A 22,986-nucleotide genomic window follows, 5' to 3' on the forward strand; every position below is an offset into this window, starting at 1 on the left:
ATGCAAAGCACTATTCTATGTACTATAATAAATACATTACTGTGCCACTAGATACTTCAGAGGTATTAAAGAACACTAGATACACTTAATTGTCCTGAATTCTTTTAATAAAATTCCATGAACAATCTGAAACATCACAATTAATTGAGCATATATCATTTGTGTTAATGACCCAATGTGTTTTAATATAACAATATCATACAATGAAAAATGTAGGAAGTTGTGATACAAAAAATAAAGGATATTACTGTTATTGGAATAGCAATAGACAGCATTTTTTCAGACACAGAACAAATTAAAATGAATCTTTCAAATGCTTATCATCTGAATTCATCTCTACATCATTATGGATGTTGATAAAAGTACTAGCTGGAATGGTAAACATATCTGTTTGCCCTCCAAATCAAAATCTTCAATTTTGAAGAATAAAATCCCAACTTTTGACTTTATTTTATGAAACAGCATACTTACATGCACTCACATCACTACTTCTTCCATTACATACAAAGTGAGTCTAGGTTTGGACAAATGTTTTGATCCTTGAAAGCTTTATTGTAGTTTCCTTTATTCTTTTTTGGATTTATAACAATACTGACAACTATTTTATTCCTCTAGAAATCATAAAGCTGAATCCATCTAACCAGACATTTTAAAAAATATCTTAAGACACCCACCCAAATATGTATGTATTCCTTTATAGTCTTTCATATACACATTTTCTGATTATTATATCTTTATTGAGGTTGATTATTATTATGGGAATAATTATGAAAAACTATAATCAGGTAAGTGGAGAATTTGAATTCCAAGGGATAGGATCAACAAGTTAAGTGCCTTTCAGGCCAGCTTAGGATACCACTTTTTTTTTTTAATATTTTGATAAAATAAAGTGCATAGAACTGTGATCAGAAAGATGAAATTCTGCAAACCACCATGAAGAAACAGAATATTTAGCCAGGTTGAATTAATATTAATTAGTTAGATATTAGTTATCTCCAACTATTTTCTCCAGGCTATAGAACTGATTAAATGGATGAAAAATATTAGAAGCTACATTTTATCTCAGTATAATGAAATAACAACCAACAATTACAGCATCATCAAAATGGAATGAATGTTTGTGTTAAAATGAGCTCACTGTCCATTAAAGTATTAAGGTAGATTGATTCACAGTTTGTCATAAATGTTTTAGAAGACACTCTTATATTGGATGAGAGAATACATGAAATGGCCCTTGAAGTTTCTCCCAGTGTGAAGGGGCTCTGATTCTGAGTTGTTCATGATTGGCCAATCCAGTGACCATTTTGTTCTTATTGAAGGCTGCAAAAATAGAATTTTTCTGAGAGGAGAAAATTAGGGTGCTGAAATTGGTCCATGCCAAGTTTCTGAGAATAAACAAGGAAAAACCTGGAGAAAAATTAGAGGATTTTAATTTCTACTTCTGCACTGCTGGGTTTGGAGCCAGAAGAAACTGAGTACAAATCTATCCTCAGACAATTATTTAGCTTCTTGTCCCAGGAAAAATCAGTTAAGCACAGTTTACTTCAGACTCCTCAACTATAAAATGGGCATAACAATAGCACCTACTTGTATTAAATGAATTAATGTTTATGAAGCATAATAAGCACAATACCCAGCCCACACTAAGCACTTGATAAATGTTAATTTCCTTTTTTCCTCCCTGCCTCTCTCTTCCATCTTTACTTTTTTACTTCACTTATACAGTTTTAAATACTCCTTTATTTTCAATAGCCTCTCTTTCCCTTTTTCACTTCTTGTCACTGCTTTTGGCAGCATCTTGCTCATTGCAGCTCAGGTTGACCTTTCTTTTCCCTGAATTCCTACTTCAATGATAAATAATTTATATAATTGAGTTTTTAATTATTTTCTTTCATTAAAAATTGGCTTATAGGGGCAGCTGGGTAGCTCAGTGGAGTGAGAGTCAGGCCTAGAGACAGGAGGTCCTAGGTTCAAACCCGGCCTCAGCCACTTCCCAGCTGTGTGATCCTGGGCAAGTCACTTGACCCCCATTGCCCACCCTTACCAATCTTCCACCTATGAGACAATACACTGAAGTACAAGGGTTAAAAAAATTGGCTTATACCCATCTATGTACTGATATTTTAATATCATAGTATTTATCATTGGTTAGAATTTTATTTTTTTTATAAAATTTTTTATTTTTAGAAAAATTTTCCATGGTTACATAATTCATGTTTTTACTTTACCTTTCACCCCCTCAAACCCCCCCCCAATAGCTAACTTGCATTTCCACTGTTTTTAACATATGTGGTCAGTCAAAACTTATTTACATATTATTAATAGTTACATTGGTGTGGTCTTTTCAGGTCCACATCCCCAATCATATCCTCATCAACCCAAGTGTTCAAGAAATTGTTTTTCTTCTGTGTTTCCACTCCTGTAGTTCTTCCTCTGAATGTGGGTAGCGTTCTTTTCCCTAAATCCCTCAGAATTGTCTTCGGTCATTGCATTGCTGCTAGTACAGACGTCCATTACATTCAATTTTACCACAGTGTATCAGTCTCTGTGTAAAATGTTCTTCTGGCTCTGCTCCTTTCACTCTGCATCAGTTCCTGGAGGTCTTTCCAGTTCACATTCCTCTAGTTTATTATTCCTTTGTGCACAATAGTAATCCATCACCAACATATACCACAATTTGTTCAGCCATTCCCTAATTGAAGAGCACTGATCCTCCCTTCTATCTTTTAGCCAGTACCATTTTGTTTTGATGTAATAGACTTGGGGTAAGTGATGTCAGAAAAACAATGTATGATAAACCCAAAGAGCCCAACTTTTGGGATAAAAATCTACTATTTAACAAAAACTGCTGGGAAAATTGGAAAACAATATGGGAGAGATTAGGTTTAGATCAACATCTCACACCCTACACCAAGATACTGTAGATTTAATTTATCTTCCCTAAATCATTGGTAATAGAATCCTAAAACAATAACATTCTTAAATGTTTAAATTAAAACCATCTTGGGATATAGATGATGTTTTTAATGAAAAGCTGATAAAAAAAAGACTAAATTCAAAAAATATGTGTGGATAGATAGATAATGATAATAAAGATAGGCAAATAGAAAATGAGCCACTAACTCCCTTGTTTTTCTTTCAACTTGGTATTTTATCTCTTTATTCTTAGTTTCTTTCTGTCTTTCCACATCTCTGTGTCTTTCTATATTTCTCTCTTTCTATCTCATTCTCTCTGACTTTTATATGACAATAGCATATTTTGAATATAGCAATATTCTATCAACCTATCCATATATCTACCCATATTTTTCCCTAAGGAGTTATGTATGGGGGTTTCTATTTTTATTGTCTCATTTTATTTAGTAATGATCAGTAAAGGGGAATAAAGACACAACCAATTCAATGTCTTAATATGATTAAGCTGATGATACCATAGTGAGGAAGATTGTCACTGCTCAGAGTTTTATTAGTTATTGGGATATTGATGAAGTATTATTTCTAGAATACTATAACTATAGGTTTATAAAGTAAATCTGATCCTAACACTATTTTCCCTTTCACCATCTAACTTCTCAATCCTGTCCTCATCCCTAAGCAGGTGTACTTTTTTCTGGTAAGTATCCATTTTTTTAATACTCAAGCCAAGAACTCTTTGTCTATCCGGCTACCTAATATTTAGTCTCTCTATCTCTGCTCTCTTTCTACCACACTATTCTCTTGATCTCTTTTTTGTCTCTCTGTCCCTACATCTCTGTCTCTGACTATCTGCCTTTCTCTCTGTGTGTCTCTCATATGAACAAAACATGTCTTAAACCTACCTTAACTTTTTCTACCCTGGCAGAAGGTATGAGGCATATAAGAGGAGAAATGTTATATTTTGGAGACAGAAAGGATATGATACATTAAATAATCCCTCAATATATCTTGGCATATAGTAGAACCTTAATAACTTGATTGAATGTTGGTTATGAAGGATAAGGAAAAAGCAAAAAAATATTTTGACATTTCCAGACTTGTTGATTAGGGAGATTGTGATATCTTTGGGATGGGGTAGCTGTGCAGCTGTTTTGGGTTAACAGAAGATATTTTAGATAAAGTGGAATTGAGACAAAAGAAGGATTTGAGTAAAAATAGAGAGGGAGGGGGTAGCTGGGTGGCCCAATAGATTGAGATTCAAGCCCAGAGACAGGAGGTCCTGAGTTCAAATGTGGCCTCAGACACTTCCTAGCTCTGTGATCCTGGGCAAGTCACTAGACCCCCCATTGCTTTATAGCTCCTCTGCCTTAGAACCAATACACAATATTGATTCTAAGATGGAAGGTAAGGATTTAAAAAAATAGAGAGGAAGATAATTCTACTGCTTAAGATTTAGAATAAAAGTGAGTAGAGCTAAAGAAATAGATTTGCAAGTCATCAGTGTCATGGTTTGTTTGTTTTTTTTTCTCCCCCATTTGTATAGGGAATTAAATTGCATAGATTTTCATACATATGTCATCATTCTTTACTTCCTCTGCCTCCTCTTGTGACCAAAGTACTTTTGCAAGATGACTGATGAGAGCTAGTGCAATGTGTGGTTATTTGACAAATGGAGCTAATAAAATCAGAAAAGGATAATATCATGAGTAGAACAATTAGCTTTAGAATGGAAAAAAATGCATTTCCCTCTGAAATTGGAGCCTTTATATCCACTAAGCCTGTGATTCTACTGATATATTTTGAAGTTATGATGGAAATAACTATGGTAAATTATGCTAAATGCCTTCATTCTTTTAAATGAAGTTGGAAATAAAATATAACATTGAATCTGAGGGCTAGAGCTGGGGGGTCATCTATGCCGGATCAGAATTTTGTTCCTTTGGGAAAGGAGAGAAAAGGTGGATTAGACACCTTGGAGAAATCACTATTAACTAAAAATAGTAGAAATAAAAGTTGCAGTAATATGCTGGGAGGATTTAACATCATAATTTCTTCCACTTAAGTTCAATAAAATTTTCATATGAAGATTATTTTAGAAAGTAGATACCAATCTGTATTGGTAGAGTTTTCTTGATCAAAGCTTTTTATACTAGATAAATCAATAGCCCAGCCCTTCCTCATTGCATGTTAAAAACATCTTTATAAAAAGAGGAATTATGTGAGACAGTGACAAGGATACTATTAATACATGACTGAAAAAAGGTTTGCAGTTTTAGCTGTTTCTATAAGACCTATAGCTATTGAGAGTTACTATATTCCTTAGAATTGAGAAAGAAGAGGGAAAATAAACAAATATGGAAAAGTTGTCAGTAAATATGGCACGACAAAGGAATGCAAGCAAGAATAAATGTTGACCCCAAACTTTTTTTTTTACCTTTAATTCAATCCAACATCATACCTCACTCCCTGTAAATTTTACAGCCCTCTCACTCCACAAAATAGTGTGTTTCCATAAAAGTGGTTTAATGCTTCTACTCTATATAATTTCTGACAATATCCACTGTTTTATGTATAATTTGAATCTTATTTTGTATTCCTGAATCTCTGCCTTGTTTATCGTTAAAGGTCTCAAGCACAAAGGAAACATTCTCTATAACAACTCCCTCCCAAAGTAGTAAATACTAGAACTACTTAGTCTGGGAAAAAAACAATAGAAGAGACATTGTAAAATGTGGTCTAATAGGCTATAATCAGAAGTAATGCCATAAAATGGAGCAAGGAAAACCCAGGCTGAATGTCAGGAAACTTTTAATGGCTTTGTAAAAATCATTGTAAGTATGGCCAGAGATCTCTGATGGGCACTGCATACAAATTGAAAATAATTCCCAATAGTGGGGTTTGTTTTACTGTTGAACGGTTTTGTAGCAAATTAAGTGGTGGAAATGGCTACTGGTTCAGTAGTTGTTTGGCTGACAGTATCAGGGTCACTCACAGTCACCATTAGTTGGCAGGATTTTGTCAGAAGCATTCACCTAATAACAAAGCATTCAGGAAAAGCAGTTCAAATTCATGCATTTTGACAACCTCCAGTCCAAGTACCTGCCCTCCTTTGACCTCTCAGCTTCTTGAATACACACACTTTTGCACTGTTTTTATTCTTTTTCTAAAGTAAGCTCTTGGTGCAGAATCCCAAGTTCTCTTGGATAAGGAAACATGGCATTAAAAAACATATAACAGTGATTGATGAATGGAATGATGCTTATATATAATTCAACTAGTACATTGAGCATACAGGGTGGGCACATTTCTTTTTCTTAGCTTTCATTCCATGCAGTAACTTTAACATCTTACTAAATAATCATGAGTGATATAATTAAGATTACATTCATTTAGCATTTTCAGGTTGACAAAGTGCTTACTTTCCCCATTCCTCCCCAACAACATGTGTTAATTAGTGAAAATATTATTTTTTTCTGCTTCTCCATGAAAAAAAAATGAAGCTTTCAGAGCTGAAATGACTTACTTTTACCCTGAAGCTAGTACCTGTCAGTACTGAGGCTGGAACCTCTTACAAAAGGTTTAGTTTTATACATAGACCATCTGTGCAGGCTCCACCATTTTTGACTGGGCTCATTTATGGCTCTGTTATATTATGCTCAAGGAGCATACTCAAACCTTAAAATAATTTTGATTTAGCCCTAATTCTGTAAAACATGCCTAGAAAAATGTTAGTTCTAGTATTACTATTCTCTGACTCTCTCTCTCTCTCTCTCTCTCTCTCTCTCTCTCTCTCTCTCTCTCTCTCTCTGTCTCTCTCTCTGTCTCTCTCTCTGTCTCTCTCTCTCTCTCTCTCTCTCTCTCTCTCTCTCTCTCTCTGTCTCTCTCTTTCTCTCTCTCTCTCTCCATTTCCAATTTAGTTGTCTATCTACCCTAGAATTTCAGAATAGTCCTTGAGCAAATCAAAACCAGCCCATCCTCTCCCTCTTCGATGATTTAGTCTTAGATCAACTGATATTGATATAGTTCAAAGTCAGAGTATCTATGCTGGGATTCCCATGACATAGATTTGAAGCTTTGAGATATTGAATCCTGGATAGTTACCAGAAGTTCAACTCAGAATGGCCTTACTTGGTACATGTTCTTTTAAACTCTACCAAATTTAAAAAACAAAACAAAACAAAAAACAAACACAAAACCAACCACACCTAATTCCATGAAGGGACAATATGAAAGCTTGGCATGAGTCATTTACCCCACTATTATATCTATCTTGTTCTTAAGAATAATCCTTAAACATAAGACACATTACTCCTAAAAATTCTTCAATTTGTTAATGAGTTTGTTGTTGATATTAAAATCTGATTGAATTTCTTAGTAGAACTTATGCAGAATGCAATATAATTATCATATAGATTAAGACCAGGAAAGGACCTTTGACTTCATCTAATACACTCCTCTTATATTACCAATGAAGAAAATGAGATATTAAATGAAATATTCAAAGTGAAGCTAAGATCTCTGATTTCCTCAGTTGGTACTATTTTCACTCTACCATTTCTCCCCTTTAATATACACTTTAAAAAAAGCAAACCTTACCTTATTTCTTAGAAGTTATAGTAAATATTGTTTCCAAGGTAGAAGAGCAATAAAGAATAGGAAACTGGGTTGTGTGAATTGCTCAGGAAGTGTCTGAGCCCACATTTGAACCCAGGACCTCCCGTCTCCAGTCCTGGCTCTCTATTTGCTGAACCACCTAGCTGCTTCTTAATATGTACTTTTGAAAATTGTATGTTCTCAAAGGACAGTGGAGAAGCACATGGTGAGTGAGCAGACTATAAAACATTTTTTAAAATATTGCATATAATAGTTATGTCGTCATTAATGTATGGAAAATCAATGTGTCACTCAGATAGTGAATGCAAGGAACAACTAATGAGATAACCACCTACATTTTCCATTGGTATCCATGTAATATGAAAAGCACTTCATTATGGGCCCCTCATAGTAGGTAGATATCCTGTAATGAAGTTGTGATGGAATATAGATAATAGTCACATTGTATTGGACAAGTATGGTTGCAATTCAGGAGGTGTCTTGAGAGATTACATACATGGATTAAATATTTATAAGCTGTCTAGCATGTCAGTGAAAATTTAAGCACATATGCACACATAAGTGTATGTACAGATACATAAATACATGTAGTTTATGTATATATGTATGTTTTATATATGATGTGGAGCTATACATATTAATAGGCACTTCAAGGAAATAATGCTGCTTTATAACAGAACAAGAAGAATTAAATATAGCATTAAAAAACAATTTTATGAGACATGTATATCTAATGCATCAGTTTGAGGAAATTTTTGCATGAAATCTCCCTCCAGTGATGCCAATCAACAATTTTTCTGTCACTTATAGACTTAGAGAATTGCTTCCCATGCTTTTCCTACTGTCACAAAATTTATAATATATTCAAGTCTGATTTGGAACTCAGGTCTCTCTACTCTAAAATTGACTTTCTATCCAGTATACTATAAAGCTTTTTCTAGAGAGAGATGAGATATGGTAGTCAATTCTTTATTTCTCCTGGGATACTTGCTTGTTCTTATATTTTAATGTGGACATATGCCACATTTCTCATTTTCACACTTGAAACCAAATACACAAAAGAGCTTCGCAGGAAGAAAAGGGTAGAAAATAGCCTTGTTCTTATAAGGCTAGTTCCCATGATTATTTCAACACATTTGTTTCTCTATACTAGAAAGTGGAAACTTATCTACCCTCCCTCCACCTGTGACTGTGATTTTGGCCTGCAGAGTTCTTATTTTTACTGGGACAAGAGTAATTTATTTTTCTTCCTAAAGTTTTTGGTGGCTAAGATGGGTAAAAAGTTGGATCTCAACATTTCTTTTCTTTCCCTGATCAATTGAATGTAGAACGAGAAGGTTACCCATGCTGTCCAAATAAAACTAGTATTTCCTCAACATTAAATTGCACTAATAGTTAGAAAATTGGTAGCCATGACTGTAAAACCCATGGATCATGTTTGTTGCTCAACATCCTTTCAAGAATTATGCCCCATAAAGAAGGTACTTGATCTAAGCATCTACCACTCTTGTTATATTATAATTCAAAGCTTTTGCTACGCAAGCAAAAACACCCAAACAAACAGAATGCATTCAAGAAATACATATAAGAAATTAAGAATGTTAAATACTCCTCTCCCCAGAAGCGATTGCTAAATTTCTACTCTTTGGACAATTAGGAGAAAAAGTTGCTAATAAAATCCACAATAATTTTTTTTAAATATAGGAGAAGGTTAGAAAAATATAACTTTTTTTATTTTAAAGTTTTCATTCATTCTGACTTCAGCATAAATTTAGCTCTTTGTATAGGTCAGATACCAATTTCCTTTCTTCATTTTGATACAGTACTTTTTTTTCATATGTGATGCAGAAAGATACATGATACCAAAGAATAGTTTGGAAGAAAACCAACCACAACCACCTTTTGTGTGTCTGCACTTCATTTTACCTTCTCTCCTTTGGATTGCAGGATGAAGTTTGTCCTCAAGCTGAAGGGGACACAGTTCAGCGCTGTGTATGGGCCTCTGCTGTCAACATCAAAGACAAGTTCATTTATGTAACTCAACCTACTCTGGACCGAATACTCATTGTTGATGTGCAGTCTCAAAAAGTTGTGCAGGTAATACCCTTTCTGAAGTTTCCAAGAAATAAATCTGCCTTAAAGATGATTTCTCATTTAGATTGCATTGAATGATCTTGAGTTATTACAATTGCCTTTACCAATGGACAGCATTGAAAACCTGTGATGTATTACACTGATGGGCATATGATATATTTGGGAGAACAGAGTATAAAAAGTCTTATCTCTCTTTTCTTCCCCTATACTACTCCATTAGGAAGTACTAATTTCACTTGAGAATTAAATATTTTTAAAATTTTGCATTTCTTTTGAATATAAATTACTTTTAGGAAAACAGATCTAGTTATTATTTTCACAAGTTTCTTATCAGCACAGTTTATGAAGTCATTGTCTTTTTTTCCTATATCTTCTTATTTGAAAAGAAGCAAAACCATACACATAATGAGAGGCAGGGGAGAGGGTTACCATAGGCCTGTTCCAAACTCAAGATTCTATCAAGACTTTTTTTTTTTCAAAGAAACTTTTTGTTACTCAACCAATTTACCAATCAACAAATATTTATTAAATTCTTCATTGCCAGGCTTTTGGCTAAGCATTGCAGATACAAATGCAATGAATGAAACAATCCCTCTTTGTATAGATGGGGAAAATAGATCTCAGCAACCTATTCTTAGATCTTAGATTCTTAATCTCAATTATCATCTCACAGATTTCTCTAGAAAATTCAGGAAATCACAATCCTTGAATTCAATTCAATTTAACAAACATTTATTATGGACCTACTATGTTCATCAAATTCTTTATAGCCACAAGGAACAGAATAGGCATTTTCCCATTTATTTTTATATATTGATATAATTTTTAATAATAATTTTCTGACATTTTGAAATCCATATTCTCTCCAACCCTTCTATGCCTCCCCCTCCCAAGATAGCAAATAATATGATATATGTTATAGCTGTTATTACCCATTTCCATATTTCCACTTTCATCATGTAGTGAAAGAAGACACATGTTGCTTACATTAGAAGAAAGTTTAAGGGGGGAATAAAATGAAAAATCATATTCTTCAATCTGCATTCAGACTCTGTCATTTCCTCTAATGGCAGTGAGTAGATAAGCTCACCTTCTCATCATGCTTCCCCTGGAGTTGTCCTAGATCCTTGCCTTGTTGATAATACTTAGGTCATTCCCAGCCAATCATTATACATTATCTTTGTTACTGCATGCCATATTCTCTTGGTTCTGCTCACTTCACTTCACATTACTTCATATAAGTTTTCCCACATTTTTTTTTGTGATCATCTTGTTCATCATTTCTTATGGCATGCTGGTATTCCATTACAATCATATGATTCAACTTGTTCAACAATTCCCCAATTGATGGACAACATTCACACACACACACACACACACACACACACACACACACACACACACACACAAACTACTATGAATATTTTTGTACCAGTATGTCCTTTCCTCCTATATTTGATCTTTTGGGGATACAGACCTTCTAGTAGCAGTTCTGAGTCAGGGTATAAGCACAGCTTTGTGACCTTTTGAGCAGAGTTCCAAATTGTTTTCCAGAATGGTTGTATCAGTTCCCAGCTCCACCAATAGTGTATTATTAGTGTGCCAGTTTTGCCACATCCCAATATTTTACATTTTCCTTTTTGTCATATTAGCCAGTCTAATAGATGTAAGCTATGTGTAATTAGAATCTATTCCCCACAACTTTAAATCCCAGCATCCCACTTTCATTCTCATGTTACTTCCTAACATTTTGGAGATAAAGTTTTGTGTAGCTCCATTCCTCTTATTCTCTTTTCCCCTGATCATGGTTGGGAAAGCGGCTTTATGCCAGCCAGGAGGATCTACACATGTGGGTTTATTTTTTGTTAGATAAATAGGTTTGAACTTCTATTTCTTTTATTTTATTTTCTTTCTACTTCAAGTAATTATTAATAAACTTTATAAAATATAATAATTGGAGTTATTAGATATTAATTTAAATCTTATACCTAGTACCTCAGAGTTGTTTTAATTTGCATTTATCTAATAGGTAGTTTTCATTTCTTCATCTGAAAATTGCCTGTTTATATCCTTTGACTATATATCAATTGGACAATGCTTTGTATTCCTATAAATTTGACTCATTCCTCTATATACTTGAGAAATGAGGCCTTTATCAAGGATACCCACTATGAAAATCCCCTCTGTTTGATCTTTCCCTTCTAATCTTAGTTGTATTGGTATTGTTTATGTAAAATCATTTTTTTTAATTTAATGTAGTAAGGTTATATATATTACAATGTATAATATTCTCAATGTTTTGTTTGGACATAAATGCTTCCCTTATCCATAGATCTGACAAGCAAACTATTCAAAGATCTCCTGATTTGTTTACAGTATATCACCCTTTATTTCTAAATCATGTATCCATTTTAACTCTGCCTTGGTATATGGCATAAAGTATTGGTCTATGCCTAGTTTCTGCCATATTCTTTTCCATTTTTCCAAGTAGTTTTTGTTGAATATTGATTTCTTCTATGAAAAATTGGATCTTTGTGTTTGCGAAACACAGTTACTATGGTCATTTGCCACTTCATTTTAATGGTCTCATCTATTCCCTTAATCCACTATTCTGTCTCTTCGACAGATGCAGACTATTTGGATGTTTGCTTCTTTATAATACTTTTTGAGAGCTGGTATCTCTAAGCAACTTCTTTTAGATTTTTTCATTAATGATATTTGTGGCATTTGTTCTTCCAGATGAATTTTATCATTATTTTTTCTAGCTCTATGAAATAATGTTTGAATCAAAATAGACTTTTAAAGCAACCATAGGGCTCATTTTAATTGGTCTCTAAATTACGAACTGAAGAAATCACAAGTATTGTAACTGACATCCAGATCATAGCTAAAATTTACATTGTTCCTTATCTTTCAAAGTATAATTTAACCTAGAGTACACAAAAAGGTTGGCAAGCTAGTTAAGAATCAATTATAGCTGTTAATTACCAGTGTAAGAATGTCATGTTTGAGTCTACAGGCAGTAGAGAAACACTAAAATTTTGAGGCATGCCTGCACATTAGAGAGAATAGTTTGGCAGCTGTGTATAAGATGGATTGAAGATCAAAGGCTTGAGAGTCAGAGAAAACATTGGGTAAGTTATTAAGCCTCTTTCTGATCTTATATAGCAAGAGAACTGGGCTAGCTGACCTCTGAAATCACTTCCTGCACAAAACTGATGTTTCACTATCTCATCTGATTCAGAAAAAAAAAAAAAAAAAAAGCCCTGACAAATATACATTGGTATTTTGGTGGGATAGAATGGAAAAAGGAAAAGAGAAATTGGACCAATGGTTTAATTGATACAAGGAACTCTCAATGAGGAAATTCAAGAATAATATCAAATATGACTGCCACTTGCTTCACCATTTACAATCTTGGAGAATCATCTTCCATAATCATTTTTATTTCACATTCGAGGAAACTAAAACTAAAAAACTGCCTCTTTCTACAAAGCTAATAAGTATCTGAAGTTGAACTTGATTCTTTGACTTTAGGGTCTAAAATAATTAAACCATTTCCTCCTTATCCTAAAATAAAGGTTTCGAAAGGTTCTTATACCTATGATTATCCACTTAAAAGAGGTAACACTATCTAATGATCCCATACACAGGCATTCATACTCTACTGTAAATTTAAAATTGGCATAAGTATGGACAATATAATGTACTTTCGCATACATTTTTTTTAGTGTCTCACACTGTTGGCACTGGACCAAGAAGAGTTAGTTTTTTTTGCTTTTGAGGCAACAAAAGTCAACCAATTACAGTCATACATTTTAGGATTGTCAACAGCCTTTTGTCAACAAATACAAATTGTAGGTACATTTAAACAGCCATTGAGTTCTTTAAATTCAGTTTCAAAAATACCTCTAACTTGTTTCATATATTTATATCTTACTAGAGTCTAAAAATTGATACAAAGGCAGGCTCATTATCCATTGACAGCCATTTGCCACAATATGTTCAAATTTCAAATTAATAGGAATGCTGGACACTAAAATATGCATCTTTGTCTATTATAATCACAAAAGTTTAATTTTTTAATTAAAGCATCAACTAGCATCAACAAGTCATAAGAGGTAATACAAAATAAATCCTAATCCATGTAATTATGATTGAAAATATCATAATTTACACAATAACCTGGAAACCTGTTCTGACTAGAACTATTTTTAAATTATCAATTTACATAAAAGAAATAATTTTAAATAAGAATAAATGATTACAGAAATCTGTGTTATGCACCTGACATTTTTATAGCATGCTAATGTTTGCATTTTCACACTACCAATAGAATAGATGATTTATCTATGCTCTAATGAAAAATTAGTTAATTGAGGATATGGCTCTTAAGCTAAATGAAAAATTCAAACATTAGGCACTAAAAAAGCATGATCTAGACATTAATTTTTAATTATGCTTATTTATAGCTTGTTTAATGTTTGAAAATTTTACCAGCATATGTTCAGAAACAAATAAAAACCCCACCATTATGAAGTACCTATTCTTAATGAATCAATATTGTTTTCAAAATTGGAGTTAAGACTTTTGCTAACATACCATAAAAAACACCATTAAATCAAAATCCTTAACCATGTTTACAGGAAGGATAACATTTTATTCATGAATCTTAAATTAATATTATTTGTTGAAGAATTATTTTAATCTTAGAAATGATTATACTCTTATAATTATATTTGAAGTACATACATAATTACTTTAGAGTTTTGGTAATTCCATTAATGAATCTCAAATATTTCCATACTTTAAAATCTTCACATCTTCTATACTGCTTGCCATTGTGCTGAAAATCAGCATTCTTATTCTAAAATTAATTTTCTTGATATATTTTATATATATTCAATATTCATGTTGATGGCTCCTAAACAACTAGACCACTCAGTTCCTTAGTATCCTCAACTTCAGACTTTTTCCATTTCTACCAAACAATAACTACTCTGTACCATGGTCATGGTGGAACAATCACTTATTCAGAATTTTACCACATTAAGTATCCACAACTTTAAAATCCTGCTCTCTAAAAACCAGGTATCCTTTCACTTGTGTCATTGTCTCATTCACAATAACCCTACTTTCTGACTCTTATCATTGCCTCTAGTGTCTTGACTTGTTCAGATTCCCTAACCTCATCTATAAAAATGGGGTTAGACTGGAAACACGTTAGTCTTCTATTTCTCAATTTTTTATCCTATGAACCTCTGATCTTTTTTAGTACTCTTATCTATAGTGTCTCCAAATCCTCAAATTCAGCATTGACCCTTCATTAACACATGAATGTTTCAAAATTATTATCTACTATTCTTAAACCTCTACAACTGCTTCCCTGAATTTCCACTATTCCCAAAACTCCTATTTTAATCTCTGGGTAACTTTTGCCTTCCAATTTCTTTATTCTTGTTATTCAGTTGCTTAGTATTGGAGATGAATTAATGGAATCTAATTGTATTTACTGTCGCAGAAATTTACCCACCACCCTGATATAGACAATTTAGGTAAATAAAGTCAAAAAGCCAAATTTCTCCAAGTCTAGGTAGAATTTTAGAGTTTATTGGAAGAGGGCCAAGTCTCCCAGATAAACTTGGCCATTGCGTGTAATTACATAGTTAGAAACCAGCAAATGACAAATGCTCGGCAGTAGAGATCTGGTTTATATGCTAGGACAGTAACAAAATGAATATTTCCAAACAAGGTTTATGACATATCATACAGACCTTTTTTAGAAACTGTTACCCAACTACACAGCTGATTGGTTAGTTCATTTAGGAAAACTCATATTTGTCTAAAGGTCAAATCACAAGACAGTACCCTTATTTAGAGAAGAGTGATGACAATTACCTCAGACTCATTCAATCTGGGTAGAGGATGGTTATTTCCAAATAAGGAAGGGTGTGCATACTTGCACCATATCTGGACATGAAACTCAAATGGTTAGCATCTTATCATAGAGGGGAAGTGCTAACTTAGGGAGGGGTTGGATGCTCTAGTTAGAAATCCTTATAAAAATCATGAACTCTACTAATTGTTATTAAGATATAATGGAATTATACTAATCAGTTTAGAATCACAATATTGATTATCTTAAACCTATCACTATCACTAAAATCCAATCAAGTATAAGGGGTTAGAGTTCTATCTTCCTGACATTATCCATTATAAGTACATGTAATGTAGACCCAGTTGCACTTTTGTTGTTATTCAAAAAGCCAATAAGCCATTTTATTATTTTTTTTTTGCATACTTGTTTTCAAGAGAGAGATGTCACTTTCAAAGCCAATTCTACATTAGTCTCTTTTTGTGTTTTTCATACCTCCTCTTTTGGTCCTACTGAGTAAGGCAGTTCAATTCAGAAATAAATAAAGATAAAAATTAGATAAGATATTGAGATAATGTCTACCACATGCTAGGGTCTAGGCTAAGCAAATGCCCTACTTAGATACATTAAAAATATCATTCTTCAAAGACATATGAAATAGTAATATTTGCCTCTTAAGGCAAATACTCTATTAAGGAGATGCTAAATATTTTTAAGCAGGGTAATGTCATAATTGATAGAGGAGTAAGAAATATTTTTTTGGGAAATAGTTCGAAGGCTAGCTTGGAACAGGGTTACATAAAGATAAGAAGTCCTAAGAGGTACCTACCCTAATAAAGCATTGTTCTGAGTGCTAGGAACAAGGACATTATCTTTGTTTGTTTAATTCTTTGCATTGAAGAGAAATCTCAGATCATCTACTACTGCTAAGTAACATTAGGTAAGTCACTTTGACATTTTAGACTCAGTTTCCTAAACTACACAGTCAAAATTGAACCATATACTCTCTCTAGTTCAGAAGTCAATGAGTTCCATATATGTAGTCATTTCCAGGAAAGAGTACATTCTTTTCCTCTATGAAATAAAATCTGAGTTTCAAATACAGTTTCTTAAGGATGAGTTTTAATGATACTAATGTCTCTGCTTCTTAAAAATCCATTCTCAAATCCAATTAATCACAAAAAATTAATACCTTCAAGATTATTTTTCATTCAGAATCAGTTTTATTCACTAGGATACAAAGCTTTTAAAATTATATTTGACATCATTTAATATGAAGCCTATGAAGGCACAAAAGAATTTCTTTTCATTACAAATATTTTGCTTACATGACCTTTAAGTCTACTTTAAGGAATTTCTTTTCCTTTTTCCTCTTCTTTCTCTTCTTTCCTCATCTCTTCTCTCCTTTCATTTTCCATAGTAAACAAAGATGCTAGAAAATTGAAAGTTATTATAATATCGAGTATTTTGCAATTTCTCTGTTTTTCCTCTTTTGAAGGTCAGATTTCCAAGCCAAATTCAAAGGCCTCTCATAAGACCATATTTTACCAACACTTGATATACAGTGATCCCTCATCTGTCTGGGGGTTGAATTCCAGAGACCCCCGCAATAGGTGGAAATCCACAAAGTAACAGAATTATATTTATTTTATTATATGTGTATATATATATATATACACACATATATATTTTTAAGGCTTTATAAATCCTTCCCACTCTCTTATAAACCTTTCCCACATTCTTAGAAACACTGAGCTAATCAACACCCAGGATACAGAACACAACACGGTGGTTGGTCACTTTTCATACCATACACACACAATAGTGTACCGTGCACAATCTCACTTTGGCAAACTTGTGCAAGTGGTAGCAGTGTCCTGCATTTTCATTGTGTACAGTATGGTATTCATCCTCCAAATCCCATGATATAGTGAAAACTCCATGATACAGAATTTTATATATATATATATATATATATATAATTTGTATTATATATAATTTATATTATAGTCTATATTATAATTATGATTAATATAAATAAAATATATCATATTTATAATGATTGTAATTATAATATATATTATGTATATATATGTGTGTATATATATTTTTTAAACCCGTAATACAGTGAAGCCATGATAAGTGAATTGTGATATAGGGAGGGACAACTATATCCATTTAGTTTAGCGTATGTTTTCAATCTGAGAATATTAAATAGAAGTTTTTTGAAATACCACTTGTTTGGTGTGTGTTTTTTTGTTTGTTTTTTTTTTGCTGGAATTGTGATTTGATTGGTATAGGAAACTCTTTTATTTGTCAGCGTTGGAATTTGAACCCAGATCTACTTGACCCTTGAAACTAGCTATACACTATACCCTGGCTGCCTTCAAACAAATATTTTCTCTTTCTGTGTGTATTTGTGTGTGTGTGTGTGTGTGTGTGTGTGTGTGTGTGTGTGTCTATCTCTCTCTTTTCCTCTCTTTTGTGTCCTTTCTATATCCCCTCTCTACCTCTCTCTGTCTCTCTCTTTCTGTCTCTGTCTCCCTTTCTCTGTCTCCTTCAAACTCTAAATATTTTTGAAAGATATTTACTGTAGTTGAAATGAAGTAAGTCACTTAATGTAGCCGAATGTTCCCACCTTGTTGCTAGTTTCAGTTTTGTTGATTAATACCTATGTGACTTTGGGTAGATCATTTACCCTCTCTTCTTCTCAGCTGTAATATGGGAGGACTTAGACTAAGGTCTCCTCCAGGTCTAAAAGAACAAAACTGAGATCCAAAATCCAAATGAATCACATATTTAGCAAAATCGACAAGAATTTGATTTCAAAGAAATTTAACAAGCCTCTCTCTCCCTTTCTCTTGAGAAAGAAAATTAAGAGTGTTTTATATTGAATTCTACTCCAAAAAAGTGGTACCGTCATTGTCCTACATAAAATGGATATAACAGATGATAAAGGGATGTGTTTTTTAGTCAATGAATTTGTAAAAGGTCCTACCATTCCCCAAACATGCTAAAACATGAATAGAATACCTGCTATGCTATTGTTGGAATAAGAGTATGCTATTTGTCTCGATAATTTAAGAATAAAGAAGACTGAAGATAATATACTATTATATGGGACACACTGGCATGTTTGTTTTCAGTGGTGAAGTTGAAATTATTTTTCTCACCAGCCAAAAAAAAAAAAAAGCTTAAAGTAAATACACAGGTAAATTGGTATAAATTGGCCAGTTGCTGCCTTAGCTATTCATTGACTAGTGCAACTTATTGTTCTTCCACAAATTATCGACTGAGAAAGACTTTCCTACAGGTGGTGTTTTTGCTGTACAAAGAAGAAACAACCAGTAAACAACTGGCCTCATTTTTCCTGCTAAGAAGCAAATGCAAGTTCTGCCTGAATGCAGCAGAGGCCTATTGTAACACCTCAGGAGTATTCTTAAGTATCATCAGCAGTCTCATCCAGCCATTAGTGCATTATCTTGAGGATCCAAATCATTAGTTTAAATTAGGCTCACTTAATTAGCCAGCTGGTGCTCTCCTTGACACACTGATAATCAAGCTGTGCCTCATAGTTCCATAATGTTGAGACTGAAACCTGAGATCCATCAGCATCATTGTCACCCTCATCATCACCACCACACCTATCCAAAAGAGCTTGCTCACTTTCTTAAAAGTGGATAATCTGACTGGAAGAATATGAGCTTTTGAGTTTTTTGGTTTTGCTATTTGTATTTCTCTGAATAGAATTGAGTGAAATTATTTTCTTCAAGATTGCTGAGAGTAAACAAAAACTGGAATTTGTATTATAAGTTTACAAAAAAGTTTTTGGGCTCAAAAGAGATACTGTATGCAAAATGCTTTGTAAGTTTCAGAGTTTTAGAGTTTGCAAAGCACTTTGCATACATTATCTCTTTTGAACTCAACAACCACTTTCTAAACTTGCAATACTACAAGTATTATTCTCATTTTTGTTAGCTTAGTGAATTACCTGTAATCATATATTAAGTAAGTATTAAAGTTGGGATTTGAACTCTGGTCTTCCTAACTACAAAGCTAGGAGACTATTATGCCCAGCTATCTCTATTCAATAGAATTAAGAGGCACCCAAACTAAACAGCTATTCTTAAAGATGCAAAGTAGGTATTATTTAGCTATTGCTGTGTAAATGGTCCAACATGGATAGTGTTGGAACAACTTTTAAAGATAAGTTTAAAGTGGTTTTTAAACATTTTAACAGTAACAGCTTTGAAAAATTAAATATTTTGGAGCAGTTAGGTAACTCAGTAGATAGAGTACCAGCCTATGAGATTCTGGGTTCAAATCTAGCCTTAGAAACTTCCTAGCTTTGTGACCCTGGGCAAGTCACTTAATTCCAATTGTCTGCCCCTTTCACAACCTATTGTATAAAAGAATATTATTCTAAAAATAAAAGTAACAGTTTAAGAAAATTAAGTGTTTCTAATTTGGCAGGGCAAAATTATATGATGACACAAAGAAGAAATGTATAGAGGGAAAAGAATGAATCAACAAATAAGCAGAAAAAATATTGTTCCAACTCTGTCATGAATGAATAGTAGTGTTTATTTGATATATGACATGGCATAGTAGTTAGGAGTCTGGTCTTGATTTTAAAAGGACTTGGTTTCAAATTGTACCCTAGACCCTTAATAATTGTGTGACCCAGGAAGTTATGATATTTGAGCCTCAGTTTCATGAACACTATGGAGGTCCCAAAGATGTGTAAGATCCCTTCGTCTAAATCTGTGATACTATAAATGTTATAAACAGCAGGGTGATTACCTATTGTCTTATCTAATGGATTTTTATTTGTTTTTTTTTTAATTTTGTTTTTTAGTTGTGTAATTTGGGAAAAGGATATGATTTGGAGTGAGAAGACCCAGTCTTATATCCTTGTTCTGAAACTTACTCTTTCTATGAACTTGTGGAAGAGAAAATTAAATCTGATAATCTTCTAAGATCCCTTTTTCTTCTAAAATTATCTGATTTTTCACAAATGACAGTTTTCTTGAAATTCTCTCTCTCACCTGTATCTCAACTAGTACCTTATAATAAAAGTCTTGGAAACTTATAGGTAGGTTTCTTGATTGGCAGGTGCCAAGATCAACTTGGAAGCTAATTTTAAGCTGCATTCTACACCGTGTGGCTTTCCTTTCTATCATCTGAGATAGAGAGGCCAGAAATGACACTCCCACTTCTTTACTCTCAAAAGTGGCATTTAAAGTAAATCCAAACACACCCATTGACAAAGCAGCTAACAAATCAATGTGAAGGTGAGGGCTATAAAAAAAAAAGAGCCTTTGGGATGCTTTATGAATGGATAAAAAATAATTGGGTGATGACCAAGTGGAGCTATAGAGCAATTTTTTTCTTTCTGTCAAGCACTGATTCTTGTGTATGACTTTTGTCTCCTTAGCATCATGCTTTAATGGTTACTAGTTGTAAAAATGAATCATTTAATTATCACCTGTCTTCATCTGCCATACCCAGTTTTAATAGCTCATACTTCTTATGTCTAGAGTCACATATAAATAACAGTATCCATAGATCTGGACCCAGATATTAATGGGGGAGAAGAATCCAGAATAATAGTAATAACATAATTAATATTCATATTGCACATGTTAATTTTACATGGTATTTTTCACAAAAAAAAACATTAATATGGATAGTGCAACTGTTATTACTTATATATCTAACCCATATTGATGTATTATCCCTCTATTAAACTAAGGACTGTATATCTAAATCGCATTTCTTCTAGTGCTTAGTAAAGTGTATGACATGTAGCTGAAACAATAAATTTTTGTTAGCTAACTGATATTTTGTAGAAAATAGAATTGATGTTCAGATATGATTCCTAGTGGCACACTGCTAGTAAATAAGAGAGTTGCAATTTGAACTTGGGTTTTGTGACTATGTATCTATTATTCTTTCTTCTATATTTTGTGCCTTAAGGAAATTGCTGAGTGTCTTTCTGTGCATTATTTCTGGAAATCACTCATACCTTTTGCAACAATGGCATTAAGATGATTGCCCAGTGCACAAAAGAAAAATCAAAGAACTGAATAAATATTTGTAATCCTTTCTTCCTAGCACCAATCCCCAAAACAGAGTATCGTGGGGAATATTAGGTAGATTTTTAAAAGTGATATATAATTGAATATATTATCCAGTCCCCCTTGTTTGGGGAATGACTGAATGATCTGTGATTTAAAAATGGAATCAAATGTTATTGGGCCATAAAGATTAATGATTTTTTAAAATAATAGAAAAATAGGATAATTTAAGTGGAATGACAGAGATTAAGAAAGCAGTGGCAAAAGACAGAATAAACAATAGCTGCAATGGTGTAATAAACAAACAAAAAATTGGTCAAGTTTACTAAATAATTCTGTAGCTTCATAATTAAAGCCAAAAAGCATGTATTTTTCTCTTTACTTATTTAATTGCCAGTAATCTAAAAAAAAATTTGCAAAATCCCTCAAAATCACCATTATTACCTTGTTCTCAACTGTTATTTTGGGAGAATATACTTTGGAAAGAGAATTGTTTCATGCATGTTTTGGGAGAGATATCTGTTTTCTTTTTTTTAAATCCTAATATCTTTTATATATATCCTTCTATATTAATTTTATTTGTTACAGATATAGGCAATGGGGATTAAGTGACTTTCCCAGGGTCACACAGTTAGGAAGTGTCTGAGGCCAGATTTGAACCTAGGACCTCCTGTCTCTAGGCCTGGCTCTCAATCCACTGAGCCATCCAGCTGCCCCGAGATATCTGTTTTCTTAAAACAATCAACTGGAGAATTGCAAAAAAAAAAATATATATTTTCAGCATCAAATTCCATTTTTCTTACATATAATCCAATGTGAAGCTCCACCCACCACCATTTTTTCTGATTCCTGTAGATCATCCTTCACTAGTCCATTGAGAAGTTTTTAATTTATAAATTGGAAAATGGAGAATCTGCTGAGGGTGTGCAGCCCTGTCTTTGCCGTAAATACTTTTAATCTTAAATGAGAGGTGTTTGTATTGAACACATTTTGTTTTATGTTATGTGTGTACAAAATAGATTGAAGTAACTGCTCTAGGAAATTACTTTTAATGAAAAAAAAGATAGCATTAACCTGTAGAAGTAGTAGTTCACAATTAGGGTGGCTCAAATAACACCTTCATGGTAGTAATTTCTTTTCAGGTTTTAAATTAAAAGCCTCATATTATAAATGTTAACTGAAAAACAAATCTCTGCACGGCAGGTATAATTCAAGAAATTCTTTCCTAAAATGGTGGGCTTCTCATTAATGGAATTGGATTGGGAAACACTTTAAAAGAGATATGGCGCCCTATTGAAGTGTTTGCTCTCTAATACCATGCATCGTCAAGATTCCCTTTCAGCATTTGTTGGGAAATTGAAAGCTTTTTTGAAATATATTACTCCCTTTGCCTTCTCAAAAGGATTA

The 22,986-nt window shown here is 33.0% G+C and overlaps 1 protein-coding gene across 3 annotated transcripts in view; it reads left to right on the forward strand.

Annotated features, from left to right (window-relative positions):
• FSTL5 (follistatin like 5) overlaps nt 1-22,986 on the forward strand; it is an 862,438-nt gene that overhangs the window by 774,967 nt on the left and 64,485 nt on the right. For all 3 annotated transcript variants that reach the window (XM_044680057.1, XM_044680058.1, XM_044680059.1), the window contains one exon: nt 9,478-9,627. In XM_044680057.1, the coding sequence (XP_044535992.1) occupies nt 9,478-9,627 (150 nt within the window). The remainder of the gene's footprint in view (nt 1-9,477; nt 9,628-22,986) is intronic.

Source organism: Gracilinanus agilis, chromosome 6, assembly GCF_016433145.1.
Source record: "Gracilinanus agilis isolate LMUSP501 chromosome 6, AgileGrace, whole genome shotgun sequence".
NCBI lineage: Eukaryota > Metazoa > Chordata > Mammalia > Didelphimorphia > Didelphidae > Gracilinanus > Gracilinanus agilis.